This window comes from Amblyomma mixtum, chromosome 9, assembly GCF_055824585.1.
Source record: "Amblyomma mixtum isolate Tamu chromosome 9, ASM5582458v1, whole genome shotgun sequence".
Taxonomy (NCBI): domain Eukaryota; kingdom Metazoa; phylum Arthropoda; class Arachnida; order Ixodida; family Ixodidae; genus Amblyomma; species Amblyomma mixtum.
The window spans coordinates 95,429,324-95,441,771 of NC_143020.1; the positions used below are offsets into that span (position 1 = coordinate 95,429,324).

Below are 12,448 nucleotides of genomic sequence, written 5' to 3' on the forward strand. Positions count from 1 at the left end.
CGGCAGGCGCGCCATGTTTGCGGTCGTTTCAGGCCAGCTCGCGCAGTGTCACGGTGCGCCGTGAGGTACCCGGCCTGAACTGTTAGTGATCCGTAACATATTTGCACGTTGTTGAATACGTCAGCGACCACTTATCTTTGTGGAGCGCGTATTGTGCATGAAGTTTGCAGCAGAATTCTTCTGCGCCGTGATTAAGGGGGGACATGGGTCTTAGAGCATTTTTTTTTATTTACAGACCAAATGCAATGAAACTGCACAGACTTATTCAGTTTTTTCTGCTGATTTCAAATATGCAATTTGTTTATTTCTAGGCCAATTAGTTCCTGAGATATTAATATATATCATGCCATTGTCTGCTGAAACAATAGAAAAATAATGGGCCACCAGAAATTTAATTTTAATATGTGGATAGATACTACAATGTGTGAGGAATGCAACGCTGGAAGCAGTTTTCAGTTTAAGCTGATAATATAGATTTAGCAGCCTAATGAACTTGGTACTTGCAAAATGGTCATTAGAGTGAGAAAAAAAACAAGAAAATAAAAAAATTTGGAAGGTGAAAATTAAAAATCTGTTCCCAGCGTTGCATGCCTTATGCTTCCAGCTGCACAATGCAAAAAGAATTGTAGCTCTAGCTGCTCTAGGTGCAGAGATACACCTTGAGCAAACTTCGAACTTGACACAAAACACAGATTTGAGAAAATGGCAAAAAACAAGCAGAACAATATTTAATCAAGAAAAGCTGAAAATATTTACATATTTACATTCAAAAAGAGCTAATAGGCACCAGGCATATAATCTGATTGGCTTTTGCCACCACCATGGCGCTTTTTTAGGGCCCGTTGCGTGCTCTCGCTCTCTGCACGCTTGCGTGCTGATGCCTTCCTCCTGCGCAGGTCCTTCTCCAGCATGCGCTTTTCGCTCTCGTTGCTTGGATTCAGGCCCAGCTCTCCGAGGATCGTTGTTGATGCCGTCACATTCCCAGCATTGAATTTTATTACAGCTTCGGCTACAGCAGCCTCCACCGCAAACAGTGAGGCATGGGTGTGCTTCGGAGCAAGTGCCCATATCATCGAATGCAGGCTCTCATTGTTGTTCTGCGTTTTGCCACGCAAGCATCGCTCCAGCAGCTTCTTGTCTGAGAGGCGCTGGTATATGGGAAGCAGGGCCTCACAAACATGGGGGGGCAGGTTCCTGGGATGCTTTGGTGCTGGCTCACCCCTGGCTTTTGCTGCATTTTGCTTGCACCAGGAGTTCGGCCCTGTTGGGCAAAATGTGTGGTTGCTCTTTGCGTCATTGGATGTGATGTGATGAAATGTCGCCATCACCGCCCTCTGCATCGAATCTACATCTTTGTGGGTTTTTAGGGCCCATCCATAATAGGAGCTCATTTTGTTTATGAGGTCTCCCGTTAGGTTGCCTCTTCCACTGAGGCTTTTGGAGCCAGGGCCTTTGTTCTTGGCTACTGCATTCCGCAAAGCAGTACCCATGCGTTTCTCCACATGGTTGACGCAGTCCTCTTTGTTTATGGGTATATACCCATACACCTTCTCCTCTTCCAATGCAAGGTAGGTCCTGCTGTCACCGTCGCTAAGTACGGTTGTGTAACGCAGGTTGTGGCGCTCGAGGGATCTCTTGAACAGGATCAGGGCGGCCTCCACTTCCATCTCTCCTGCCTTTTTTGTTGTGTTCTTTTGGCACACATGGCTGGCTGCCCAGGATTCATACGAAGGGTCATCTTCATTTGGACCTGACTCACATCCGGCGCAGAAGTTGCTCAGCACGACATAGTCAAGCACCAGGCCACTGAACAGTTCAATTACTGCCCCGACGCCAATGCGGGAAGTGTGCCCGCGCGTCATCCACGACCCGTCGTAAGAAACGGCGATATTGCCGGGATTGCTCACATTCAGTATTGAGTAAAGTTCGCGAACGGACTGCGCGCACTTCGTGGTTAGCTTTCGCGCCGCGCGACTAGCAGCAGGCATCAGCTTGCTTTTCAGATGCGACTGCCACGTTTTTGTGTGCAGACCCCGACCGCTGATATTCATTGAAGAAAAAATATCATTTAATGCTGTTTGGCGATTGCCAGTGGCCAGCATCGCACGCGTGGCGAGGACGTTCACGGTGAAAGGATTCACTTTTTGCGTACCTTCGACGCGCGGCGAACTCCATGTCGACGACGAGTCGCCGCAATCTTCACACACAATGTGCAGCTTGACCGCAAGGCCATATTCACGTTCATCCCGCATTATTTTAAGAACTCCAGAGCAGGATCTGCACTTCGCGATCTCGAGCAGAGCGTTCACAGAATTCAAACACACAATCGTGAACGAAGTCCCGTCGTGCAGTTGAACCGCGGCGTCGTCGCTGTCAGCAAGAAGATCCTTCTTCCGATCTGTTGCTGCCGTTCCCGAAAGCTTATCTACCATTTCCGCTGCTTTTTTTTTGCGTTCTTCTGCTTCAGATGGTTGTAAAAATACCGTGTCGTGGCGTACGCAGCCGCTGATGGTATCGCTTGCGGGTGTCGGGTCCGTGAGGCCTAGCGCGGCAGTGCCGGCGGCCCCGTCACTGGGCGCGTGAAGCTCTTCTTCTTGGGCACAGTGCGGTGAGGCGGTGCGCGGTTTGAAGTTTTCGCTCAACGAACGCTTCACCTTCTTCCCGAACTGATGTCTGGCGCGAAATTTTACTGAACTGCGATTCATCGTGCACAGCGTCGATGTCAACAAAAACAAAATGGCACTCGGGTGTGCCGCGGCCGCGAGCGTCTCGCAGACGACGAAGACAGATTCAGCCAATCCGCTAGCGCACACGCGTCACGTGCCTTCAGCAACGAATGAGGTTGCGCGTCGCATCTTTTTTTTGGCGCTTTTTTTCTCTCGAACCAATGAGCGGACGGAGACATCGGAGGCGGGAAATTGGAGAGGAAAGGCCGCTCTCTCAAACGAGACCAAGATGGCCCCGATAGCATGCATAGAATAGGAGCTGCGGGCCGCGGAAAAAGTGCCATTTTGATGTCAATTTCGGATCAGATTCAGTCGACATCGGCGATATAAATTGGTACTGCGCGAAAACTACTGATACTAGAGGCATGAAAATTTTGCAGACTGGTGAGGAATCGGCAGCAGATTTCAAAAATAGCATTTTCAAAAAATCGATTTTTTGACGATTTTTTCACCTCTAAGACCCGTGTCCCCCCTTAACCGAGCTGCCTCAACTCGGCAGCAAAACTGGCTGGCTGTGCTGCACGCAAGAACGTACACGACTTGCAGCTTTTAATATCAGTTGATAACTGTCAGCTAGTAATGCAGGGCACATCGTGGATAAACAGCACGATTAATTACCGAATTTCCAGAACTGCCACCGCAGAAATTGATAATTCAAGCGCCTAGCTGTTGTCCGCGAACTGCTGACGCTTCTCAGACGTACGGCCTTTCAGCAGAAAGGCAAAGCGTCATAGCTGCCTTATTTACCCGACAGAACGGCCAAACAAATACTGCCATGCGCTCGCAGCACGAGCGGCAGATACAGCGAGAATGTTTTGCAGTTTTGATTGTAGCTACGTAACGCATGCTTCTATGCACAAGACCGTTTTCGCAGCAACGCAGTGTGCAGCCATTCCGCTAGATTCAGTTGTAACACGTCACTTTCAGCAGGTAGAGATGACAAGTTAAGCTACAGCTAAGTGAACAGACCCTTCGAATTACCTCTTCAAAAACGGCACTTCGGCCGTCGGCACCGCGGACGTCGGCACCCACAGCACGACTCTTGGACTCACCCGCTTGTCAAGTAATTGCACCCTCTCATAGGTTTATATCCTTTAATTCCTTGGCCTGTCAGCAAACTTAAGCCGTGCACAAGGTGGACCTCGATATCGGTGAATTCAACGCGCGGCAGCAGTCTTGTATACGTCGCACACCATGCCGGTGCCTCCGCATTCCTACGGGGGGTCGACCTTTTTACTAAGTAGAACCTTCTGAGCGTGCCCGCTCTTTTCTGCTTCGCACAGTTCACGGAGTATTCACTCAGTCACGCGGCGGCACGGGTCGGACAGAAATTACGTTCGGCGAGACGCGAAATACACTCACATTTCACCCATCACCAGCTACTCAAACGCAGCGGCTGGCTGCGGCGGCCGCGCGCGCGACCACCAACATGGCGAATGCCGCGCCGGCCGCTAGCGCCCCTTGCGGATGACGTCATGTGAATACCTCCTATACTGCCGCTGCAGTTACCGTATTTACCCAATTCCAACGCGCACCCAATTTACGGCACCAAAAAAAAAAATTCAAGCCCCGATTCTAACGCACGCCCGATATTGGTAATGAAAAAAAAAACTACGAGCCTCGCTTCTAACATGCATGTGACTTCCACGAATGGAAATAATTTGCAACCGTTTCTATATTTTAAGGAGAGATGCGGGTGAAAAAAACGCTATTTTTTCGGTAAAGTCGATTTTGTATTTTCTTGCGTTTTGTATTCCCCCAAGCCTCTTCTTTTATGCGTAAAAAAATCAAAGCCGATAATCAAGGGGAAGGTAGTAAAAAATGCAATTAAAGCACTCGCGGTGGCTCGCGAAAGTGCGAATTTGACTGAATTTCGTGAACGTGGCATTTCGCTCCACGACGTCGGCCGCTCTTGAATTTTCGCGGGGAAGTAGGCCTACCCATCTTCTACCAGACGAAAAAAAAAAGATTGTTTCCCGCCCGAGTCGAGCGTCGCGACTGGCCCTTCAAATCACGTGGTACGATCGGAGCCCTTCCATTGGCTACGAGCATCCCACCGCACGGACGGACGCAGACGCTCTTTCTTCGTTCTGCCGCCACTGAGACGTGAACCAACGCTTCTGCCTGGGTTTTTCTTCTTTCTCTGCTATGGATATGACTGAGAAACGAGATTTTTGTTCACGCAAGTTCTTGACAAAGCATCAGTATAAAGGAAGATGCCCCAAGCGCAAGAGCTCCGGTGACGGGAGGTTCGTCTGATGCTACGCGTAACTGCGGCAACGGAGATGCACCATTTGGATCCTTCAAGCTTCTTGTGGAGCATCCTTGACTTCGTCAGTGCATCTCAGCGAAAGATAGAGATCTTCAACGGCCAAGACAAGCGTAAAAACGAGCGCGGAAGCGCTGTTATCTGTGAGATCGGTATGATGCACGACCTCGTCAGCGGCGCGGCGTGCCCCGCCTGCGGACGATGTAATCTGTCAGAGAATCGGCCGCAAAACAGAAAGGACTCTCATCGTTTTTGGAGACGCGTTTCTGGCAACCGTTGTTTCATCAACACATTTTTCGAGCCGCGTATCTCGATCGTGCAACGGCAGTGATGAGGCGTCTACCCGCGGCAGTGCACGGGATACCGTCGCCGTGAACGTGGTCGCTGAGCACGCGACCAATGACAAGCGCCACACCGGTTGAAAATGGCTCCTGCGACGCAAAAAACGACGAGCAAACATGCTCCCATGTTGGCCAGCAGTTAGTGAGCTCCCACATCGTATAATGGCAATGACGATGGGCAGCTATGGGGACGTTTTGGTTTGCACTCGAATCCAACGCGCATGCGATTTTGAGACGTATTTTCCCCGAAAAAAGGTGCGCGTTAGAATTGGGTAAATACGGTACTCTCCAAAGTGGCTTCTCTGCAGAGCTCTGGGGCGACGGGGTGAAGCACCATAAGAAAATTGGTGCATTAACCTTCGAACAGACCGTTCATCCTGTGGGGACGCGACATTAAGAGGAGAAATGCACCGGCATCTTCATGGAGTCTAGGGGATGAACCACTTGGGAAATACAACAGCTCGATTACATACAAACTGGCAGGGCCTGGAGAACGCTTCTCCGCATTGCTGAGGTGCATAGGGGGCGAAGCATCCGAAAAATGACAAAAAATTTGGCCACTTTCGACATTACCTTGAACAAACTGGATGTGTTGCTAAGTTTATCCCACACCTGAGACAGCACAGATGCGGACCAAATTCATAAAAATGTCAGTCAGCATTTCTGGCACAAGGACTGGAGAGTTCCTTATCTAGTGCATGAACTCACCGCGGTGGCTCAATGGTTAGGACGCTCGTCTACCGAGCCGGAGTACCCGGGTTCGAACCCGACCGCGGCGGCCGCGTTTCGATGGAGGCGAAACACAAAAAGCGCTCTTGTGCTGTGCGATGTCAGTGCTCGTTGAAGGTCCCTAGGTGGTCGAAATTATCCCGGAGCCCTCCACTACGGCACCTCTTCCTCTCTCTCTCTTCTTTCACTCCCACCTTCCTCCCTTCCCTTACGGCGCGGTTCAGGCGTCCGCCAATATATGTGAGACAGATACTGCGCCATTTCTTTTCCTCAAAAAAAAAAAAAAAATTTATAAAGTAAAATTATCAGTAAACATGTTTGTACCACATTCGACAGTTTCAGTTCTGAAACTTAGTTCTAGTTCCAGTAGTTCCAGTTCTGAAACGCATCCTCTGATGAAATCAATTTCCCTAATGAGTTAAAGTATGCGCTTATTTCCGAAAACCTCTGCAGTGAGCCACAGCCAACGCAGCGTCCCGAGCGTCTTGTGAGCCGGCTACGAACCCTCTCCACCGAAGACTCCGGTCCTCGCATCATCATCGTCCGCCAGCCCCGCGGTCCGGACGGCACCAACGGATTTGCCAGCCGAGGAGGAGCAGGAGCCGAAGCCAATCCGGCAGCAGCCGCTACGTTGGTCGAGGAGGCTGTGGAGGAGGCAAACTCCGAAGCCGAAGACGACATCGCAGCCAATCCGGACGAAGCGGAGGTCACCAACACACTGGCCGGTGCCACAGCTCCAGTTGAAGCCGAAGTCCAGGCTTGAGAACACCCGATGAAGAGAGTCTTGAGAGTTTTTAAAATTTTTTTTCTCTCTCTCTATTCTTTGGAACTTTTTGTACTGTTGCCAGCATTTCTTTCTCCTCTTCAGGTGCATGAAAAAACAAATGTGCGGCAAGACTGTTTTCTTCCACCCTTTATGACGGCCGTCTGTTGGTTTTGCGTCCCCGAGCGCATCCCTGGCAAGTTTTCTTTTTTTTTTTTTTGTCCGCCCGTCATGTTTCACTTTCTTGGAAATGAATGAAGAAAGAAAAAAGTGGCAAATGTTACGTATTTTCTCGTTTTGAATGCATGTGACTGTGTGTGTGTGTGTCTTTTTTTCTTTTGCTAGAGTTTTTAAAAGGTTGATGGGTGCAAGTGTTTTTCAATCAAGCTTGTTGAAGTCTTGGAAACTGATGTTGGAAGCGTAAAAGAAACAAGATTATGATCTTGTGGCGAGGAGGAGAAGACGGTACTGTGTAGCCTTTTCTTTTCTCCCACTCTTTTTTTTGCCTTCGTCGTCGGTTAGTAATAGTTCTTGTTCATATCACCAGTGCAAGCTCTTACACAAACTCAGTTGCTGAAAAACATCAAAGCAAACCTTTTGAGGAGCTGAGACTGGGTTTCATGTTTTTTGGTGTCTTTTTTGCAGCCTTTAGTCTGTTATCCGGCTTGTTTCGCGTTTGCTTTCACATGTCCTAGCCTCAAACCTGTTGTTTGCTATCCACTCGCGTCTAGCTTTTCTTTCAGTTCTGTCTCTGCATCATCTTAACTTTTCCCATTTCTGCGGGCTCCTCGTGGCCCTTTTTTTTTTTGATATTTCAGTGTCCAGTCCTCTTTAGTTTCATTTGCCATTGTGAGCAGCGTACTGAAGTTGCTGAACAATGCCATGTTTTTCTCTGTGTGTGTGCTTGTGTACGTGCGTGATTATCCAAGCAACGAACGAAGAAAAACAAAACTAAAAAGATGTCATGTTTGTTGGTTGCCGACTCTGTTCTCTGTTCAGCGTCCCAATCGTGGTTTTTCTTTTCCCTATCAAATCTCGACAGACAGCTTCCACCAACAACCCTGCTGCTAACCCCCTTTCCAGACTCCCTTGTGAGAGCAGGGACCTTTTGCAGGGGTGTATACTCATGGCAATATGACGATGGTTTTTTTTCTTTGGTATGTTGGAATGTTAGAAGCACTCAGTTTCAAAACGATTTCGATAGTCACTGCCCCAGTTTCATCTCCTGTTGGCAGTATTATATGATTAGGCATTTGTAAAACCCCCGATTGAACTCCAGATGACTGTAGGTAAAGATAAGCCTGGTTTTATGAGATCAGTATCCACTAATTCCCTCACAAATACTTCACGGTGTAATGTGGAACTCTTGAGAGTTCCTTTTGATAAAAGAGAGAAGATAATTTTTTTTTTTCCAACCTCAACTTGGTGCATGTTTCTTTACAAAACAGCACTAGATTGTGAAGACTTTATTACGTCTCTAATCGCATTGGAATCGGCTGAATTTGAATCAAAATTTGCATGTGGGTTGACTTAACACTGGCGTGCTATGCCTTTGTAGGAGCGCTGTGCAGTATTGTTTGAGCGGGACATTGCCAAAAGTCGTGTTTTTTTTTTTCGATAGAGGAAGTTTGGTGGGAGAGAGGAGCTTTTGGATGTTTGCATGCCTATCCAATATGCCGAGTGCCACTATCCTTGAAATGGCTGGAAGGCTGTGAAGTGTGACGAGTGAATCGTGAATGGCCTTAAACATAAAAGAGCTACTAATCGCTGCGAGTGTGTACTGGTTTGCACGCCGGTCAACACCGAGTATGTTCCATTTGCTCTGTTTTCTAGGTTTCAATGTTACAACCTTCATCATATAAGTGTTGCCCTGTTTTTCTGGTTGCTTTAAAGAAAGTGTCGTTTTCATTTTTCTTTCTTGATCCCGTTCCCCGTTTTCTTTGCTGTGCTTTTCGCTGTACATCTTGTGCCTCTGTGTGCTGCCTTCGGGGTAGCTTTTTCCTTTTTTTTTCTAGAAGCCTTGTAACTGCAACTTTATTTTTTTTACTGATATTCACAGATGGCATTGGGACCTGTGGTGGTGTGCATTCACCTTTCTTAACATAATTATACGAATGCGTTGACGAAGGAAAAAAAGTGCATAAACTATACGAGCAGAGTGTTAGAGGGATTGTTATCTTTAGATTAGGATTTGGCAGATTGTGCCGTATTATCAGGGAGCTGTTGTCAGTTTTGTTTTTCTTTTTCGCATTCTTTTTTTTTTCTCAGTTTAGTCAACCTGTCTGTCCTCGCCGTGCTTCTTAGCGGGCGTTCCCTGTGTCCAAAGCTGAACTTGCTGTCTCTAAGTCGAGGTGCGGTTTTGCTGCGAGTCGGTTTTAACGCTGGGTCAGATACGACCAGCTGCCTTCCTCTACGAGATTTTTTTGCATTTGTTTCGTGGGGCATTTGAATCTTGTAGGCAAGATGTTGAATGGGCATGAAATACCAGCCCCCGGCATCAGTGATTGGTGGTTGTATTTATAATATGCGCTAATTTGCCTTGCATGGGTTTACAGAACTAAACAGCACTTGAGTAGCCGTGACAATGACCTCAAAGTTGATCGAGTCATGCAGGTCTCATGTCGGGACTGAATTGAGAATGATAATTTGCCGAAAATACGTGTACAGGATATAGCGAATGAAACACAGTGTTGAAAAAGTGGTGCGAAAACTGGCTATCTTGGTTAGGCTCTTACGAGGACTTTTTGTTTGTTTTTTTCCTCTTCAGTCACTACTGCACAATAAGTTAATTAATTGGTGGCGAGACCTTTGTTGCGGACGTGGTGCCAATCTTTTCTTTACTGAACTTGATTATTACCGTCGAGTTGTGTGTCATTGTGCGGTTGGTGATGTTTCGTAAAAGATCGATATCTTGAAAATCGTTGCAAGAGAGGCAGTCACCAAAAAAACTGTCAGTGCTATTTTTAAGCGTTACTTCTTGGAACTCCATGGCTTAGCCCTGTGGCCGGCTGCTTTATGTGTACATTTTAGGCACATAGTCTCTCCAGAGCCAGTGTACTGGTCTTTTGAAGTGGACGTTTCGTGTAGCGAAAAGGTATATACGCACATTTAGCACATTTTTTTGTAATGTTGCCGAAATTTTTTTTTAGTTAATACCTCGTTTGCACAGTGGCGTCGTTCAGAAAGCCTTTCTGTCTGAAAGTGGCAGCCCGGCCCATAGCTGAAATACTATGAAGGTATTTTTGGACACTTTGACGTACAAGTTTACACAGAGAGCGAGACGGAGCACGTGTGAAAATCGTAACAGCAGACAATTCCCGTAGTGCGCCTGTCTTAGCTTGTCGGCACGCCATGCATGGGAAGGATGTGTGACGGCACGCGTTTTCTGCTTTGTTGTACAATGCTATTTTTCTTTTTGTTTATTCTTTTAGGTAGGATGCGCGCTTGCGTGTGTGTGTTGTTTGTTGCATGCTGCTCTGCTCAAAAATTGAAACGCAAGAGCCTTTTGTTCATGAAGAATGCATTGCATAGTGGAGTCGGTACCTTCAAAACGACAATAAACATTGAGCAAACGCTCGCCGGCGACTTGCCCTGGCAGTAAAGGGCCCTTTCCTTGATGACAGCCAATGTGGGCGAGGCCCAAGTTTGCAGGAAGCAGCGACATCCCGTTGCAGTGTGGTGTTGACGCCCCAAAACCGTGACATTGTGGAGAGAGAGAGCGACTACTTTATACAATTAATAATTGTCTTATGGAGCGGGGATACTAATGAATTTGTCATCGCAGATATCAGCCCACTTATATCCAAGACGAAATCTGACCTAACGAAACATTGTGGAAGGGTCGGTGATCAGTGTCTAAATCAACGCTGTTATTCCTCGCAGTTTCCAAGAAGCCCTTTTATTTTTGTCCAATGTTTCTAAATGCTGCGGTCTTTCAGACCGTGCACAAAAATGGAAGTCTTTGTATTGGAAGACATTAAAAAAAATGTTTCTAGCCAAGTTTTTGCCTCTTTGTATAAAAGAATTGCTGGCGGTTTAGCACTGCTAACTACCAAATATTGTGCGGAAGCAGGTTTTTGCAGGTGGGCAACGCCATGTACCTGAAACCGAGATTGAGCGAAACCAAGCATTTCCTTTCCTTTCGTGACTTGCGCACAGATGGAAGTTCATGAATATGACGTGCAATGCACAGTGCAAGAGTGTGCTGCAGCTTAACACAAGGCGTGATAGGCTGTACCTCCGCCATCGATGGCGCGAGCTGGGGCCCCGTCTCTCGGTCTGTCGTGACGTCACGTGGTGGAGCGGCGCAGCTGGCGTGTAAGGCTGTACCTCCACCAGTGATGGCGCGAGCTGGGGCCCCGGCTCTCGGTCTGTCGTGACGTCACGCGGTCACGTGGTGGAGCGGCGCAGCCGGCGTGTAATGCTGTACCTCCGCCATCGATGGCGCGAGCTGGGGCCCCGTCTCGGTCTGTCGTGACGTCACGCGGTCACATGGTGGAGCGGCGCAGCTGGCGTGTAAGGCTGTACCTCCGCCATCGATGGCGCGAGCTAGGGCCCTGTCTCTCGGTCTGTCGTGACGTCACGTGGTGGAGCGGCACAGCCGGCGTGTAATGCTGTACCTCCACCAGTGATGGCGCGAGCTGGGGCCCCGGCTCTCGGTCTGTCGTGACGTCACGTGGTGGAGCGGCGCAGCTGGCGTGTAAGACTGTACCTCCGCCATCGATGGCGCGAGCTGGGGCCCCGTCTCTCGGTCTGTCGTGACGTCACACGGTCACGTGACGCGCCGCTGTGTAAGGAGGCGCCACGACCATCGATGGCAGAAAAGTGCAAGCAGTATTGCTTTCACAGTAATCGTAATTTCAGGGGGGGGGGGGGGGGGGGCAACCGCCCCTTCTTGCTCCCCCTTCCGGTCGCCCATGCGAGCATGCGATTTTGACGACGAGAACTTTGTAGCATGAAGCAGTTCTCGTTTTCGGCGCGCTGCGGGTGACCTTCGCGTTAGAAAGGAGACGTATCTAAACTTTGGTGGAGCTTTCCGTCTAGCCCCTTGTGCCTACATGCTGTGCTGCCCCTGGAGCAACGCATGCGCCAGCAGATGGCGCTGAGGAACCGGGCTCGCACGGAGTCATGGCGCCATCCATGGATGGAGGAAAAAACACATGGCGCCATCCTTCGGCGCGACGTGGGACCCGTTGTAGACAATGCAGCTAGCTGAATAAAGGGACACAGGAGAAACTGAAGTTTGCTTGTATCGATAGAATACCAACTTGCAAAAAGACCACTCTTCCTGAAAACAAAGCTCTTATAAGGTAGAAAAGGGCAAGAACTAAAATAAAGGTATCGCCGCCACAAGCCAGTTCGCAAGTAGCATGCAAGTACAAGCGCGGTGACGGAATATTCGCGAATGTCTCAGGCTGACAAACCTGCGCGAAATTTACGCGTTTGGATATCGAAGTATATAAGTTGGTTGAACCGCTATAGTGCACTTTTCTGACAAGACGAAAAAAAGACAGTCAATGTTGGAAACCAAAAAAAAAAACTTGGAGGCGCAGGCGGCCTGTTGAGTTTCGGTATGTTTTAATTCGTTTTGCGTGGCCCGCTTGTTCCGTTTTTGACGTGC

At 48.5% G+C, this 12,448-nt stretch overlaps 2 protein-coding genes across 4 annotated transcripts in view; one reads left to right on the forward strand and one right to left on the reverse strand.

Annotated features, from left to right (window-relative positions):
* The window catches only part of LOC149330221 (RNA-binding protein Unr-like), a 49,421-nt gene extending 38,594 nt beyond the window's left edge, over nucleotides 1–10,827 (forward strand). For all 3 annotated transcript variants that reach the window (XM_089560829.1, XM_089560830.1, XM_089560831.1), the window contains one exon: nucleotides 6,519–10,827. In XM_089560829.1, coding sequence (XP_089416955.1) covers nucleotides 6,519–6,828 — 310 coding nt within the window. In that variant the 3' untranslated portion in view covers nucleotides 6,829–10,827. The remainder of the gene's footprint in view (nucleotides 1–6,518) is intronic.
* On the reverse strand, nucleotides 507–3,183 carry LOC149330222 (uncharacterized). The gene has a single exon (XM_089560832.1). It carries the CDS (start codon nucleotides 2,703–2,705, stop codon nucleotides 777–779), a length of 1,929 nt encoding a protein of 642 aa, XP_089416958.1. The 5' UTR covers nucleotides 2,706–3,183; the 3' UTR covers nucleotides 507–776.
* Nucleotides 10,828–12,448: the final 1,621 nt, after the last annotated feature.

Excerpts from the sequence above, each read along its gene's own strand:
- LOC149330222 (XM_089560832.1), bottom strand. The coding sequence starts at position 2,705 with ATGAATCGCAGTTCAGTAAAATTTCGCGCCAGACATCAGTTCGGGAAG.